This window comes from Periplaneta americana, chromosome 4, assembly GCF_040183065.1.
Source record: "Periplaneta americana isolate PAMFEO1 chromosome 4, P.americana_PAMFEO1_priV1, whole genome shotgun sequence".
Taxonomy (NCBI): Eukaryota; Metazoa; Arthropoda; class Insecta; order Blattodea; family Blattidae; genus Periplaneta; species Periplaneta americana.
Window position 1 is genome coordinate 110,150,353 of NC_091120.1, and position 19,262 is coordinate 110,169,614.

A 19,262-nucleotide genomic window follows, 5' to 3' on the forward strand; every position below is an offset into this window, starting at 1 on the left:
ATTGTGGTTCCATACACAAGCTATTTTAAATTACCCCACGAATAAGAGATAGTGAGTTTAGATTCGGAGAGAGCGGAGGTCAAGGAATTGGTTTTATTATTTATTTTATTGGGTTATTTTACGACGCTTTATCAACATCTAGGTTATTTAGCGTCTGAATGAAATGAAGGTGATAATGCCGATGAAATGAGTCCGAGGTCCAGCACCGAAAGTTACCCAGCATTTGCTCATATTGGGTTGAGGGAAAACCCCGGAAAAAACCTCAACCAGGTAACTTGCCCCGACCGGGAATCGAACCCGGGCCACCTGGTTTCGGGGCCAGACGCGCTGACCGTTACTCCACAGGTGTGGACAAGGAATTGGTCCACAGCAGCTTACACATGACACGGAACTTTTGAGCGGTTTGCCCAGCGCTGTGCAAACCCTGAGCTCAGTGCAACTGTGTTGTTACATACTATTCCTATGATGCCATTCCACACAAAAATAGAATTGCTTGCAGATTATACAATGTACGGAGAGGTGTTGCATATATCAGTGCTAACGAACGCCATTTTGAGACATCCTGTGCTCTATTTTCATTTCATAATGTCTATAACATAAAATGTAAGCAGAGTTGCAGAAAAAGAGTTTTAACAAGGAAATAACACATTTTTCATTCTCTAAATGAGAAGAATATGCCACTAAAGTTTTGACATAGATTTTAATTACACCCTCTTTGTTGTTGAATATAATATTAAAATAACTGCACTATGTTAAATACGTTGAACATTTTTAGCTTTTACAGTCTGTCATAAACATAGAAACAATGAATATTTTCAAGTTATGTAGCCTGTAGCTCCAAATGTAAGGAATCCGATCTGCTATAGCCCATTCGTTATCTCGTGCTTTCGTGCGCCGTAGCTTGCAGTAAGAACCTTGTGATGGGACTAAGTGAGCGTAGAAGCGTAACCAGGGAGGGAAGCTTCCCTGTGCACATTTCTCTTCCACCTGCAGGTGTGTTTCACGAGATACCAAGAACTTTTTCGGGATGGATGTCAATATACCTTAGGCGATTCTTTGGGATCACTCCTAAAGATTCAAGGACTACGAAAACATAGATTAAAAATGTCAGAAAGAGAGTTGTTTGGGAACCAGTAAGAAGTGAGATTGGAGAAAGTCGTCGGCCCTTTTTCAATTAGGACGAATAGTGTGCCAAGCTAAGTTTGAAGTGGATTTTTTGGTTATCATCCAACAACATTTCAGGAAATATTCTAGACTATAAAGTGTATAAAGGTATTGCATTTATCGTAAATAACAATCCCATTGAGAATGTTATTTATATGGGAACACACCAAATCAGTCGTCATTGTCCCTTTTTTTCGTTCTCAAAATATGGAAACGAATCTTAGATCCGAACGTTGGTTTCTTGTTAATTTATGATAAGGTGCAATTAGAAATATACCAACATAATATGAATAATTTAAAATTTGTCAATTAGTCCCTCTCATACGGATACGGATTAATCATATTTTTCGTGCTCATTAAATTTTCAAATTACTTCATATTTATTTGTGACATGACCCAATTTCTTAGGACATAAACGTTAGCGTAGACTCCAGGATAATGTTTTTGTGCACATCCGTAGCCCCAGGAAACAATTCCGACGAGCTTATCTCCGACAACAAGAGGACCACCCGAATCCGCCTGGCATGCGTCTTTCCCTCCATAGGGCGTTCCAGCGCAGATCATTCGGGGAGTAAGACCTCTATAAGCATGAGCACATACATTGAAGTCTAAGATGATGACATCTACATGGTGCAAATGCATAGGGGAAACACCACCTTGTGTGAGGTGTCCCCAACCGCTTACAATGACACAAGTTCCAACACTTGGAGGAGTTGATGTCATGGCAATAGGTTTAATCGATTCAGTAAATTGCCAAGGTTGTGCTACCTGAAACATATAGTAAATAGTATTTCAACACATCATATAGTTACGACATGCATTTGTCATTCACACTGATTTTATAGAACGAATTACCTATGATACAGTTTTGCTAAATACTGACTAATATATCATAAGAAAGTCTCACAAAAGGAACCTAACTAAAATTCAGAATTGAAGAGACTACATTTAGTTGTCTACGTCTAATTTCTCCCCTATCCTCTCGAAAGTGGATTTAATCAATTAATATATAATATCTATATAGTGATAGTTTCCCCTGTCACTTAAGCGTGATCGTACCTAACCAAAATTCTAGCGAATCGCAATCGATTATTGGCAAGAAGGATTAGATTTACGTTCAATCCATTGTTCTTCATTAAGTGTTCACTGCCATAAATTGATTTGTATTATGTTACTCCGTAGTTTTTACAGCATTAGATAACATCATCTGGGAGATTAAATACTTGTATTTGAGCAGAGTTTTTTTTTAAATGCAAGATTTGAGGTCAGAATAAAAGAAAGACCAAATTAATAAAGGTAAATAATGATGATGATGATGACTACCGTTCCTATCTATTTTACTCACACCTTTATCAGAGCGATGTCATAATCGTATGTCTGAAATCTTGGGTGAATAATTATTTTTGAGATTCTTCGTGTAGATCCTCCTCTATTCCAATAGTTGGTGCCCGCACGAACAATCATTTGGTCTGTGATGGTAGCTCTGCAATAACAAGTAAAGAATTTGTTTTAGAAAGTGTACTGCAGAGTAACTGACGAAAATACAATATCTTTAATGACGTGTATTTTTTATTACTTTTCTCCATAATCGTCAGTTAATCTTTGCGTAATATTCATGCCAAGACTTTCACTTTGGCGATTCTGTGCTTTTCATGTGCCATGTCGTTCATTTCCATACATCACATTTAAACAAGGTGACCTACAAATGCACATAAGCTACAGGATTACACTGGTCTTCGTTTTGAAACTTTCTTTCTGTTTTTTTTTTCATTTGATATAGATTATTTTCAGATATTTGTGTTGAATTTGAAAATAATTGCCAATTTCTTCCAACACGTCAGGTTTTCACACAAATCATAAAAATGTGAATAAATGTTAATAAATTATTTACTGCATAGAAATGAAGATGTAGTCTTGTGAAACGTCATGACAATATTATTTTTAAGTCTTACGTTAGAAAAAATTTGGCTACAATTTATTATTAAACATTAACAATAATATTCATAGCTTTCAGATCTTTTTACCTACTTCTGTTTGTCTACTACATTTTTCCTCATACAGCTTACCTACTTCTACATTTTAAATACTTCTCTCTTCATCCTTTAGTTTTCCTATGACAATTTGCCTTCTATACTCTATCCGTACTCTATTTATATCATTTCTCCAAATATGTGCCAAAACTGTTTGTGTTAAAGAATGTACGGTATGTTACCAAGTAACAGATCGATACCAACCTTACTATCATCACTTCAAGAAAGTAAGAAGGAATCGTGTTTGACGCTTCTACCATCATCGCAGTCATTGTGGGCACTAATGGAACGGGAAATTATACTGTAATCCAAAAGTGGTAAACTTCTGTCTTATCAAGGATACTTATGCCACAAACAGAAGAAAAACCTCGCAATTGGCCGAATGTACTAGCACTGCATTGAAAGTAAAAACTGTCGAGGTAGAGCTGTGTCTGAAGTGGTTCCCTCCAGGATTCTAAAACCTACTGAGTGAAGTCATGGATGCAACAAATCAGGAATTAATGTCTTCTAGAAAAATTGTTTCAATAATGAATATACTTGCACTGGGAAATCCTGAAGAATTTCCTTCTAGAACAATAAGTCAATAACTATAAAATGTGTGTCAAGGTGTAATTAAACCTTATCTGCCAGTAAGGTCATCACTAAAACGAACCATGAACAAAAGGAGACTAGCAAATTTACTACCTAACCCGATATCATTGCAGGATTTGTTAGAACTGCCTCAGGGTACACATGTACATTACTAGGTTAAGGTTCCTTCTTTATGAAACGTGAAAGAAAAGCCTTACAAGAGATATCTTGCTGTCAACAGAAGGCTGCAGCGCCTGGCTCAAAATTATGCAGAGTACAAAGAAAATAACAGAATATTATACTACCTACAAGACTTTGGACATAATTTCAGCCTATGGATGCATATCATAAATAAATATTTTAAAACCACTTTCCGCTATCTAATTTTATTGTAAATTATAGTAGTTAACAACAGTACGCAAAGAACAGTAGAGGAAATGTAGTAGGCAAAGTACAATAGATGAAGTGCTATATGTGAAAAGGTTGTGAATAAAGTGCAGTGGATGTAAATTTTCGGGGGCAAGTACAGTACGCGAACAGGCCTGATACGCATTCATAAGCTTAGATCATTTCCTCCTTTTCGACAACCTCGAATGTTTTTTCAGAGCAGTCCCTTTCCAACATTCAGCAATGAACTACAATGTTACCACTCCACTTACCTTGATACCTCATTTCCATTTTATTTTTTAATCTTGGTGAAATCTTTCACCTAGCCCTGACCGAAATCTCCTAAATTATCAGAAAAATAATTTAGATGGGAATGAAGGAAATGTCCTTTGGCACTCATACTGTAACCAATATGTTTGAAACTATATAGCATCAGTCACTTTCACTATGTTAAGTTAATTTGGTCTTTGTTTATTTGCAAGGAAATTAAAAACAACGTTTCTGAACGCATAATTTTAAGTATGTATTTTCCACATGTAGACAATCAAAATAGTTCATTACAACATGTGTCCGGAAATGCTTTATTTCCGAGTTATGGCCTTCACAACATTGAAATTCACCGGAACGTTTTTCTTTCCGCAGGTCGTTGCCGTCAAAGGAGAAATTAAGAGGGCACTCTGACAGTTCATTCCGAGGCGAAGGTTACATTCAGTGCTGTGTAGGCATTAGACTGTGCGACATGTATTAAAAAAAAAAGAGCTGGCAGAGATACACTTCATGTACGGTAAGGCGGACGGAAATGCTGCGCTGGCTCGTCGTTTGTACCAGGAGAGGTACCCCCAGCGACAATGTCCAGAGCGGAAGACATTTGTACGTCTCCATTACTGTCTGTGCGAGTATGGAAAATTTAACTCTCCTGGTTTGGGAAGGGGACGACCAAGATCTACAACTCCAGAAGTACAGGAGGAGATTCTGGAGGGTAGCGTTGCAAGTCAATGTTCCTCATACGACTGTCTGGAGACTGTTGAAAGAGTAGGCTATCAATTGTATCCTTATCATTTGCAACGTGTAAAGGCCCAGTCACCAGCAGACTACCCTGCATGAGTTAGGTTCTGTCAGAGGTTCTTGCAGCAGTGTGGTGTAAATCCGAACTTTCCTGCCTTAGTATTATTTACAGATGAAGCACAGTTCACACGAGATGGCATAACAAATTCCACAATCAGCATGTATGGGCGTATGAAAACCCACGTGCAACTGTTCCATCTCATCACCAGGTGCGGTTCTCCCTCAACATGTGGGCCGGTATCATTGGTGATCGATTAGTTGGACCCCATGTACTTGTAAACAGACTTACGGGGCAGGCGTACACATACTTCCTGGAAAACACCATACCTCATGTTTTGGAAGACAATCCACTGATCAATCGTCAACACATTCACTTCTTGCATGATGGCACTCCTGCACACTTCAGTCGTATGGCTCGCCGGTACTTGGATCGAAGGTTTCCTGATCGATGGATAGGTAGAGGTGGCCCAATTGCTTGGCCTCCACGCTCACCTGATCTGAACCCTCTCGATTTCTACTTGTGGGGCCATTTAAAATCATTGGTTTATTCGTCTCCGGTGCCTGATTTGGAATCCCTTCGGAATCGAATTGTGGCATGTTCTGAGGACATACGCAATACTCCTGGAGTTTGGGATCGTGTTCGCAGGTCAATGAGACATCGATGTGAGGTCTGTATTCAAGCAGGAGGTGGACATTTTGAACATCTTCTGTAATGACAACGACCTGCGGAAAGAAAAACGTTCCGGTGAATTTCAATGTTGTGAAGGCCATAACTCGGAAATGAAGCATTTCCGGACAAATGTTGTAATGAACTATTTTGTTTCTCTACATGTGGGAAAGACATACCTGAAATTATGCCCCGTATTTTTTAAACACCCTATATATATGGTACGTATGTTATGTATGTACAGCATACATGTATGTATGGGGTATAATGAATAGAATTGGGATGAATATGGCAAGGGCAATTACTCCTACTACTTTATAGGCCTACATTTCAGATGCTAAAAACTTACATCTCTGTATTTAACAAAATATTTTCCATGGTGAAATATTGAAGTTTATTATTCTTGCTTTAGATTCATACAACATTTCAGCATAGAAAAATCTTCTTTTATTACAAGTATATATTTGTAACATTTCCGAAAAATGGACATAAGAGGATTTGAAATTTTGCTCCTCTATTATTAATCTTGGGATCTTTTTTAAAATTGCCGTATTTCAGTTTGTAGAAAAACGCCTAGACTTTTACAGTTATACTCTACTTCTCTCATAATATAACTCAGTAAGTCTGAAATCTGACTAGGGTAATATGTAACTAGTGGACGATGTATTCAATGTAGGTGGAAAGGAATTGGCCTCTCTACCCCATTATCTCCTGGTCTAGTTGCCTCAGAAGTGGTGCCTTGTTATCACTTGTGAGGTTCAGACCTGTCTTTGGACAGTTGACTAAACGACAACAACTCGGTAAGTTCACCAGTGATGTTCACCACGCTTTTTCCGTATCGAAGTTCTTAATAATATGCCATATGTATAAATTGCCATTGTTAGTCCTAGATGGCGTTTATTATGTTAGTTCTTCTAGGCACCTCTTTGTTTTAGTTACTAGCTTAGCCTTAGGTGGTGTTTATTATGTTAGTCCTTACCTTTTGTGGCGAGTTATATTACTATGTCCTGTTTCTTCCTCTAGAGTTCGTTGTCTTCCCTCGTATTTTATGAGTTGATATTTTTTTTGTATTTTGGACCGAGAGTTACTATGTGATTGGTTCGTTTGAAAGGCCAACCGTTTTTCATACCCGGCCCGTTGTAGACCGGAGTCGATGAGTCAGTCGCCGAGGACACGTTGGACCGTGAAGGTGGAACCACAGTTTAGTATATACAGTTGCGAAGCTCAATACATAATAAATATGCATACACAGATAGTTGCTGACCATCAGGATCGCTACTATCGCCTCAGCACAGATCCTTTCCTGAGCAGACGATAACGTATGTTCGGGTTTTCTATTTCAGTGTATGGAGCTAAATGAAATATTATATAATAACGTTATTGCGTATCATTGCTAAGTTTCATTCAGAGTAATGTGTCCATAAGCTCCGTTTACTTCATATTCCATAATCTGTTGCAGAAATAATTACAAAACTGTGTTATTTTAATGTGAAGAGAATTTTACATGTTAACAATCTATTTGCATCAACATTTTAAGTTTATAATGGAAGCTATTTTGAGGTTTAATAAAAAAGAATTAATATAATGTTTTTAAATTAGCACATCTGCCGTCCTTGATTGTAGACAGAAAATTTACCATACCATTCCTATGAAATTAGTATACGTACGATTATGTTACTTCGTCTATTAGGAAGTAGATAAATACAATAATTCAGTTTGTGATGTGTCAGTACGTACTCGATTGTAGAATTAAAATGCAGGCAAATTGAATGTGCGGAATATCATACATAATATTATGTTTAATTATAATCTATAATTGCACTATCACCTTTACTTTTTAACTTCGCTCTAGAATATGTCATTAGGAAAGTTCAGGATAACAGACAGGATTTGGAATTGAAAGGGTTACATCAGCTTCTTGTCTATGCGGATGACGTGAATATGTTAGGAAAAAATCCACAAGCGATTAGGGAAAACATGGAAATTGTACTTGAAGCAAGTAAAGGGATAGGTTTGGAAGTAAAACCCGAAAAGACTAAGTATATGATTATGTCTCGTGACCAGGACATTGTACGAAATGGAAATATAAAAATTGGAGGTTTATCTTTCGAAGAGGTGGAAATATTCAAATTTCTTGGAGCAACAGTAAGAAATATAAATGGTACTCAGGAGGAAATTAAACGCAGAATAAATATGGGAAATGCGTGTTATTATTCGGTTGAGGAGCTTTTGTCATCTAGTCTGCTGTCAAAAAATCTGAAATTTAGAATTTATAAAACAGTTATATTACCGGTTGTTTTGTATGGTTATGAAACGTTGATTCTTACTTTGAGAGAGGAACATAGGTTAAGGGTATTTGAGAATAAGGTTCTTAGGAAAATATTTGGGACTAAGAGGGATGAAGTTACAGGAGAATGGAGAAATGCAGAATTTCACGCATTGTATTCTTCACCTTACATAATTAGGAACATTAAATCCAGACGTTTGATATGGGCAGGGCATGTAGCAAATATGGGCGAATCCAGAAATGCATATAGAGTGTTTCTTGGAAGGCCGGAGGGAAAAAGACCTTTGGGGAGGCCGAGACGTAGATGGGAGGATAATATTATAATGGATTTGAGGGAGATGGGATATGATGATAGACAGTGGATTAATCTTGCACAAGATAGGGACCGATGGTGGGCTTATGTGAGGGCGGCAATGAACCTCCGGGTTCCTTAAAAGCCATTTGTAAGTAAGTAAATTGCGAATATAGGAATATAAGTTAAATATAGTAAACATAGCATATAATTTCCATATGGAATAACATAGGCCTATATGTAATGGTAGGGTAATGGAGACCACTAAAATTAGACAGAAAGGGGCAACTCGTACAGTAAACATAACCTATAATATAAACATATCTAAATATCCGTGAGGTGCAACTGAAAATGATTGAATCGTGTATAAATGAATGTACAAGAATTTCGCGATATTTAATCGAAAGAAAGGCAGGTATTACACATACAAAAAACGTAATTTTCACACCAAAAATAATATTACACCTTAACTCGCATGTTAATAATTATGTCTGAAGTGTATCATAACCATTTTTTAAATTTTATTAGTGCAATTACACTACATTTTAGAGAAATATATGTTACTCTTTATGCATTCCAACTAATTTATATGGTTGGAACGCCGCCCTTCGTGATCGGGTTAAGCGAGTCACATGGTCTGCGTTACGGTCTGTATTAGATTACTATGGCAGTGACACAGTCTATTGTTCCTACTACTCACAGCGCTCCAAGCGGCTAGCAATATCGCGAGAAATGCAAAAAATCATCCCAAGCTTCGTAACTGTATATTATACTAAACTGTGGTGGAACCAGAAGCCGCTCCAGTTACGTCGAGCATCAGCTCGAGCTGCTATGAGGACAGTATGGGATTGAGCGCACAGCCGTTCCGGTTGTGGTACATTCGTCGTCTAGAACCAAGTCGCAGTTATACTTGGAAATTTGGACGTTTCCGGCCGACGGTGTCTGTATTTATTCACACTGCAATGGGTATATACCCGGTGGCAGTGGCAACTAATTACACTCAAATAAAGACAATAATAAACACAATTAATAAAAAATACAATTTATAATAATACTAATAATTAATACTAACAATAATAACAATAATAATAATAATAATAATAATAATAATAATAACAGGGAACATCCTAAATTAAATGAAGCACGATCAGTTAAAATAACATTTAAAGTAAATCTAATTTGTACCTTAAACCTATGTTGGAACTAAAACCCACGAGTATGATATGTTCATATCTGCACAAGTACCTTTCAACACTACACTCATTTCCCTGTCACTCACTCATTGTACTGGAACTACGACACATTTCACTGATTCTATACTGATTTCACTAACACTTCAAAAACATTTCACTGTTCAAATACTTTGCACTGCCACTATAAACTATAAAGCTTCACTGACAGGAACACGTTTCACTTACTCAACACACTTCACTGACACAACACACTTTACTGACACAACATAATTCTTCACTGATAGAACACTTCAATAACAAAATATCAATTACACGCTGGGTTTTCCAATAATCAATTTGGATAACTGTTTGGCGCGAGGGACATTACCCGTGCTTCCACGGATTCATCACGAGGAAGTTGTTGGTCCCGTGGTTACAGCGAAACACGGACGTGTGTTCTAGAAGCCCTGTGCCGCCTACTTACTCATTCCTTGAGGACCTGGTAGTGGCGTTCCTACAAGGATGATGTTAAAAGTACTTAATCAGGTTGTGTGAACAGTATTATACTGGAACCAGTGTATGGCCTGTTTTTGGATACACTGTAGAGTTATATTGGTATTATTATACCACGCCACCCTAATCCTCATTTCAGTTTGGTTGATAGGCTTTCCCCTCTACTCACACCCTTTACCATCCGTGAAGGGGAAGATGCTACTGTCTATCTTACTAAAGTTCGACTAATTGACTTTGAACATAGTGAAAATTCTTATTATTGAAAATGTTTAGCGGTAATCTATGTTTCAAAAATCTATACTAAGCGTTTGTATTTCATTTTATTGTTATTTATATCAACTGGGATATTAAAAAGCTACTGACAGCAGACGATAAATGTTTTCTCCACTGCTAGTTGCTACTCTAAGCATACACAACGGGACAATCTACACTGTATCATTCCCCTCAGACTTCATAACAAGAAACTAACATTCCTTAATTTAATTAATTATTAGTTGAAAATATTATAAGAACGACACTAATATATACTGACAGATGTAATTGTCAAACATCTGTGTCACTGTATTTTATATCCACTTATGTACTTTATTTAATATTTTATTTTCTTGTGTGTTCAACTTGGGGTGTGCAGGTATAAGAGGTAACAGCTAGCGGTCTGTTACTGACGTACTCAGGGCAAGTAGAAGGAGAAAGAAATGCCTTCGCATCACCTCAACTTGTATGAAATGTCGTTTAGTATAAACCTGACGTAGTTTTCTGTCCTCTCCCGCAATCCTGTGCAGACTGTTCTCTGCCTGTGCTGCTATATTCGCCAAGTAACTCTATTTCAGATCTACTCCACGTATTTTAATTTAGTACGCCACCAGTACAGTATTTTCGGTTTAGCTATTTCTCTCTTTAACTGTATTTAGCCTTCAGCGCTACATTATACATGCTTGGTTACTTGATGTACTGCTAACGTTTTGTTGCAGTCTAGGTTCAGGTTATATTTCACTAGGTACTAAATTCTTTATTATTATGTAGTTTAAATTTTTAATATATCATGCTCTCTTGTTGTTTTGAAGTCTATTAAAATTGTTAATTGAATGGTTATTTACCTGTTGTTATGAGGTAACCAGAAACCTTGCTACTAGTGATCCTTTACTCTCTATCCTTCCGGTAGTTTCCCAAGGCACGCATTCTGACAGTTCACAATATAGTAGGCCTACACTTTAAAGTTTGGAGTTACAGTTTTCTGGGTATTACGTGACATCCTTGAATTTACTTCATATAATAAATTAGAATTTATTATATTTATGATCACATTATATTAATAATAAGGATTTAAAAGGAATTTTATTTCTAAAATTGTAGTAGGCCTACTGTAGAAGAAGGGTTAAATTCTCTTATTTTCAAAGTATAATTAAATCCTATTGAAGCTGTCAAAATTTTATCTAAATTGGTTCTCTCTTATTGCAAAAGTAAATACATATGACAATTACATTGAGGTTATTAGTCTTTGAGTAGAAGTCCGAACAGAAATTCTACTTACATGTTCATGCAGTGAGCTGCTGTTACTACCCACAAGTTGTTGAGAATTGACCCACTACAATACGGCCGGTCTAGGTTAGCGAGTATTAGTGCTGCCTGAAAGTGGTGCATCAAGTTATTAATATAATGACAAGTCTCACATTGTCATTATTGTTAAAATTATAAACCCTTGCTAATATCTCAGGTGAGATTAATTTATTGCATAACATAAAAACAATCATAACACAGTTGCAGCAAGAAAACTTAAAATACTTTTGTTCCACATCAGATTCTACATTATCCTTTGTATAAAAGTTGAAGTTAAACTTCGCATGATGCCACCAAAAAAAAAAAAAAAAAAAACGAGGGAATAAAGAAACAATGAAGAGGTTGCTCGTCTTGTAGCGATGGACCGATGGACGTGTGGCAAGAAGATGCGACGATGCAAGTCTTGATTTCCTAATCAAAGACTCTATAGTAGCTGAGCTGCAATCTATTATAGAGAGCAACAAAGCTGTTATTATCAAATTGAAAGAGTCACTAGAGGATTGGGAAATTGGAGTCTCAACTGTCGAAAAATACCGACGAACTGCATCAATATTAACGCCGGCAATGCCTTCGTATCTCCGGTGTGAAGGAAAAAGCAGCTGAACATACCGATAAAATTGCCATCGAGGTAGCTGAGAAAATCGGTGTAGAGTTGGAGTTGGCTGACATCGACAGGAGTCATCGTGTGAGCGTTAGGAGGAAGGACAAACCGCTACCTGTAATTGTTAAGTTTATAAGTTACCGGAAGCGTAGTGAGATTTTTCGAAACAAGAAATTCTTGAAACAAACTGGTGTGACCGTTTGCGAGGATCTCACTAAAATACGACGTAAACTGTCGATAGATTACATCGCGAAATATGAATTTGGAAATGTGTGCACTATAAACGAAGTCATTATTGTGGAAGATTGATTAAGAAAAAATAAGAGTGACACGTTAAGATGATATTCCAAGGCACCAGAGTGTGTATATGCGTGTGCTGTGCTCATTTACTAATTACGTAAGCAAAGTATAATTACAATTAGTCTAAAACTTCTTTCCTTTTTTTTTTGTCTGCTTTTACTAAGTTTTGCTCCTTGTAAGTTATATGATATTCATTCTGTAAGTCTAAATTACTTATTCATACCTCCAGTATTGCCTTACTTACTTACATACAAATGGCTTTTAAGGAACCCGAAGGTTCATTGCCGCCCTCACATAAGGCCGCCATCGGTCCCCATCCTGTGCAAGATTAATCCAGTCTCTATCATCACACCCCACCTCCCTGAAATCCATTTTAATATTATCCTCCCATCTACGTCTCGGCCTCCAGTATTGCCTATTCATCTTTATTTATTTCAGCTTAATTCTAGCTCCGTTATTAATTAAAAGGAAATCTTTACTTGAGCAACTTCATATTTTATATATAACATTTTTTTTCATAAGTTGGAAACCCTGATTCTTGACAGTAATAATCCGGTACAATGACCTTCATTAACTCCATTCCCCTATACCTGCTGACCAGAACCCTCTCTCTCACCCTGAAGCATTCAACATTTTACCAACAATATTTTCCAAGAACTCTTCACTCCTTCACTCAGGTAGCCCATATTAACGCTCAGAGTATGGTTTCACACTTGGACGAAATTCAATCCATATTCTCGATTCAGAATTTGCATGCTCTTCTCATCTCTGAATTTTGGCTAAAGCCTACACTTTCCGCAGCGACATTACACCTAGGTAGTTATACGCTATTAAGAAATGACCGTTAAAAAAAACAGAGGGCAGCGTTACTGCATATGTTAGATCATATCTCAGCCCCAAAATAATATACACATCTCCTGGCGAGTATGCCGGAAAGCCTCAAATGTTATTTGTAGAAGACTCAGCAAGCCTTCAGAAATGTTTTATTTGTGTAATTTACCAACTCTCGAAGATTAACGATATTGAAGAAATCGTGAGATTGTTGTTGGAATTCATCACATATTATGAACATGTTTTAACCCATTTATGTCCACTGCTCCAGTAATGGGGCGTTGTATATTTTAGTTTCCCACTGTTCACGAAGACTTTTCTTTTGTCTTAACTGTTTCGAGACGTTAAGTTGGTACTAGTGAAGAAGGACAATGAACAGTTTATACAAGCTGAGCCTCCAGTTCTAGACAGATCACAAACAAAGATTGAGGTTTTATGAGAAGATGGCATCTACAAAATTATGAGTAATTTCTTATGTACAGTTATTGATAATGTGCTTCAAATTTATAGTAAACTCTTGCCAAATAATGCAAGTCGAATATGCATTCATCATATTATTTCAGTCTACTTCAGTTTCTTTCTATTACATGTTATAATATTATACCGCTCCAGAAATGGGGTACTGGGTACGATCGGTTATTGTGGTGTACATAAGTGTTTTTGTCTCCTTTCAGACTCACTGTAGACGAAATTAATGCTATTGTGGAGGAAGATAGTAACATCCTGGATGCTGATATATTTATTAACTCTACTGAGATAACCGTTTTGAAGAAGTTCTACGATATTTCCAAATATGTGATGGTGGGAAAATAGACAAAAATTACAAATTTGCTAAGCTGAGGCCACTGTAGTCGCTTATAATGAGCGCTGGTTGCAGTTCTTTCCAGGAGAAACCAATCTCAGCGTCGATGAAGCAGTGATACCATATTTTGGGCGTGACAGTTGGAAACAACATATTCAAGGTAAACCCATAAGATCTGGCTATAAGTCATGGTACTTGTGTACACGTCTTGATTGCCTCATTCAATCTGAATCGTACAAAGGGGCTTCTACTGGCAAGATAATTCTTGAACTCTGTATGGGTGGGTCTGTTGTGATGGATCTTCCTGCTGATTTGTCAGAAGAAAAATCTTATTTCTTATATATGAATAATTTATTTACTTCATTGCCATTTTTCAGAACTGAAATCGCATAGAAAAGGCTATTCTGAAAATTATAGAGGCCATGAAAAAACTTCCGCGTGGTTCACATGGCCAAGTGACAGATGATATATCAGAAGTCATTCTGGTGCGTTATTACGATAATAGTATCGTGACAGTTACATCCACAAGCACAGGCACAGAACCCATGGGAGAAGCAAGACGTTGGAATGTAGTCCAGAAAAAGGTCACAATTCCACAGTCTACCTATATTGTGAACTATAATCTGTTTATGGGCGGAGTAGACAGGATGGATCAAAATATACCTTACAGAATAATATTCCAAGCAAGAAATGATATTGGCCTCTCATTGCTTCCGTCTTCAACGCCACCATGAACAATGCTTGGCAGTCGTATCGTTTAAAACCAAAGGATAAAGAGAATGTTATGGATTTTCTGTCCACGCGATGCATTATAAAAACATATTTAACGCGTACTTCAAGACTAGATTACGTCACCACTCACTGGAAAATGACGGGTTCCTAATGACGCCCACCTCGATGGTCGTAATCACATGACTGAAAGAAGTGAAACTCAAGTAAGATGTGCAGTGTCACAAGAAATGTAATTTAGACTGTCACATTCTTTGCTTTCAAAAATTCCAATACCTACGTAAGTTGCAAACTATTAATATTAGAGAAGAAAAATTCGCTCCGGCGCTGGGGATCGAACCCGGGTCCTTGTTTCTACGTACCCAGCGCTCTCACCATTGAGCTACGCCGAAGTCCAATCCATAGCACCGGATCGAATCCCTCTCTTACAATGTTTCTTTCTTTCCCTTTGTGGCCTGACTTCAAGTTGGGCATATATGTTGACATTTTATATTAAGTCAAATGCTATTATACAAGAAGCACACTCAGTTGAGTGACTTAGTGGCCGGGAGTCCACAGTAATATGCACAGTAATCTGTACAGTTATATGCACTGTCCCTCGAAGAATCTACGTAAAGATTTTTTATTTTTTGGGCCTACAGGATACATCTGTTATGGTAACAATTAATATTAGAGGAAAAAAATTCGTTCCGGCGCCGGGGATCAAACCCAGGCCCTTGGTTTTATGTACCAAGCGCTCTCACCATTGAGATACACCGAAGTCCAATCCACAGCACCATAACAGATGTATTCTGTAGGACAAAAAAATAACAGTCTTTACGTAGATTCTTCGAGTAACAGTGCATATAACTGTACAAATTACCGTGGATTCCCGGCCAACAAACCACTCAACAGAGTGCGCTTCTTGTATAATAGCATTTGACTTAATACAAGACATCAACATATATGCCCAACATGGAGTCAGACAACAAAGGGGAAAAACACTGGAGGAGAAGGATTCGATCCGGAGCTACGGATTGGACTTCAGCGTAGCTCAACTGTGAGAGTGCTTAGTACATAGAACCAAGGACACGAGTTCGATCCCCGGCGCCGGAGCGAATTTTTCTCCTCTAATATTAATTGTTACCATACCAGATGTATCTGTAGGACCAAAAAAAAAATCTTTACGTAGATTGCAAACTATGACTATTATATGAACTAAGTGTTAAATAAGAATTAAGTGAATGGCTGAAATAGGATTAGGTTTGTTTGTAATGTAGAATTGTTTATAATTTTCTTACATAGGAGCTATAATACATGAAAAAGAGCTCAACAACATCTTTTTACAAAACATACCAATTATCAAAACATCCATCCCATTCATACCCAGTGTCCCATTTATGGGACGATGGTTTTCTTCAAACTGGCTAAGTTAAATTTGTTTTGAGTAATTTTCTCTTTAGTTATTAAGTCTAATGATTACAATATTAAAGTATTTCTCAAAACTGCAAAAAATAATAATAATAATAATAATAATAATAATAATTTGAGCATAAATTTATGGGTGACTTTAACACAAATTCGTTAGACTCTGATTCGAACTACACGAGACATCTACTGGCTATTTTCCAGGTCCTTGATCTGGCATTCTTTCCCCTTGAATCCATCCAAATACCTATTCTTCTGAACCCCTATTAGACTTAGTTATTACGAAAAATACAGACAAAGTACAAAAATATGATCAATGTGCGGCTTCGGGAATTTCGTACCACGACGTTATTTATTTATGATCAAGGATAAGTGGAACGAAGAAAAATTCTCTCCGGCACCGGTACTTGAACGCTGGTTTTCAGCCCTACGTGCTGAGGCTGTATCCACTAAGCCAAACCAGATTCCCATCCCGGTGTCGGATCGAATCCTCCCAGTTTAATTTCCACCTCTTGGGTTCCCTCTAGTGGCCTACCCTCATGCACTGCGTCACAGATGTATGAAAGTGGCACAATGTCCACACATATGCAAAGGTGCAATCGTTATGAGTGACTAAGTGGCCGGGATCCGACGGAGTAAGCGCGGTCTTAAATCACTAAGTGAATATTATTTTTTTCGCATATCATATATTATTACGATGTACCGAAGTACATATGATACTTCCGCGCAGAAATTCTACGTCATCATATGATCAAGGATGAGTGGAAAGGAGAAAAATTCTCTCGGGCACCGGGATTTAAACCCGGGTTTTCAACTCTACGTGCTGATGCTCTATACACTAAGCCACACCGGATTCCCATCCCGATGTCGGATCGAATACTCTCAGTTTAAGTTCCACTTCTTGGGTTCCCTCTTCCAAACTGTTGACAACCATAAGGACAATTTATTTAGGAAATCCCAGGACTGAGGTAAACAGTGCGCCAGTTTTTCTTCACGAACTAAATGATCATTTTGCTACAGTACTTACATACTTACTGGCTTTTAAGGAACCCGGAGGTTAATTGCCGCCCTCACATAAGCCCGCCATTGGTCCCTATCCTGAGCATTGTAATCCAGCCTCTCCCATCATATCCCACCTCCCTTAAATCCATTTTAATATTATCCTCCCATCTACGTCTACGTCTCGGCCTCCCCAAAGGTCTTTTTCCCTCCGGCCTCCCAACTAACAATTTATATGCATTTCTGGATACGCCCATACGTTGTACATGCCCTGCCCATCTCAAACCTCTGGATTTAATGTTTCTAATTATGTCACGTGAAGAATACAATGCGTGCAGCTCTGCGTTGTATAACTTTCTCCATTCTCCTGTAACTTCATCCCTCTCAGCCCCAAATATTTTCCTAAGAACCTTATTCTCAAACACCCTTAATTTCTGTTCCTCTCTTAAAGTGAGAGTCCAAGTTTCACAGCCATACGGAACAACCGATAATATAACTGTTTTATAAATTCTAACTTTAAGATTTTTTGACAGCAGACTAGATGACAAAAGCTTCTCAACCGAATAATAACAGGGATTTCCAATATTATTTTATTCTGTGTTTAATTTCCTCCCGAGTTCTATTTATATTTGTTACTGTTGCTCCAAGATATTTGCATTTTTCCACCTCTTCGAAGGATAAATCTCCAATTTTTATATTTCCATTTCGTACATTATTCTGGTCACGAGACATAATGATATACATAGTCTTTTCGGGATTTAGTTCCAAACCTATCGCTTTACATCCTTCAAGTAGAATTTCCGCGTTTTCCCTAATCGTTTGTGGATTTTCTCCTAACATATTCACGTCATCCGCATAAACAAGAAGCTGATGTAACCCGTTCAATTCCAAATCCTCTGTGTTATCCTGAACTTTCCTAATGACATATTCTAGAGCGAAGTTAAAAAGTAAAGGTGATAGTATTTTGCTACAGTACAGTCAATAACCTTGGATATGGATACGGTCGACAAACAGCAGATAGTTCACGAATTACAACTAACTCCAATTGCGAACAGAGAAATAATTTTCTTTACATATGTCGCAGAAACTGAAGTAAGGACCGGCAATAAAACGTATTACCTCTAAAGCTGAAGGTGCGGATAATGTTGGCGTAATGTTATTGAAGAAAATATTGGACATAATACTGCCGATATTAACACAGTATTCAACGCCTCACTCATAACTTCTACTTACCCGAATCTCTGGAAGAAAGCCTTTATCCGTCCGATCCCCAAAATTAAAACCCCATTATGTGCAAATGATTTCCGTCCTACCTGCTCTATCAAAAGCTCTGGAACTTATTGTTCACAAACAACTAATGAACTATCTAACTGAACATACCTTACTGGACGAATACCAATCCGGGCTCAAAAATAGACATAGTAAGACTACAGAACTATTAAAAGTGAATGAGAATATAGCCTACGTGAAGCAATGTATGAACGTAAATTAACATTACTGACATTACTTGACTTCAATAAGGCACTTGATACGGTAGACACGGATCTTCTATTATGTAAACAAAAAATTCTGAATCTTTCTGAAAGTTCCGGTGCTTGGTTTGAATCCTACCTTAGTAACATAAACAATGCGTCAATGCAAGCTACTATTCTGCAAAATCGCGCGTCGTGAAACCTGGAATTCAACAAGGATCAGTGCTCGGACATTTACTCTTCATGATTTATATTAATGACGTGACTAAAATGATAAAGCACTGCAGTTACCATAATGTATGCTGACTACTTACAAATTTATTTGGATTTCCATCCTGACGAGACTAGTGACGCAGTAAATAAAATAAACGAAGACTTGAATTCGTGGGCACACAAATTTGGTTTAAGGTTAAATCC

At 37.4% G+C, this 19,262-nt stretch overlaps 1 protein-coding gene across 1 annotated transcript in view; it reads right to left on the reverse strand.

The window, feature by feature from the left end:
- Window positions 1–884: 884 nt before the first annotated feature.
- The window catches only part of LOC138698860 (trypsin alpha-4-like), a 41,531-nt gene continuing 23,153 nt past the window's right edge, over window positions 885–19,262 (reverse strand). The window contains exons 4-6 of the mRNA XM_069825070.1: window positions 11,679–11,773; window positions 2,512–2,647; window positions 885–1,932 (exon numbers count right to left, since the gene is read on the reverse strand). Of these exons, the coding sequence (XP_069681171.1) occupies window positions 1,534–1,932; window positions 2,512–2,647; window positions 11,679–11,773 (630 nt within the window). The 3' untranslated portion in view covers window positions 885–1,533. The remainder of the gene's footprint in view (window positions 1,933–2,511; window positions 2,648–11,678; window positions 11,774–19,262) is intronic.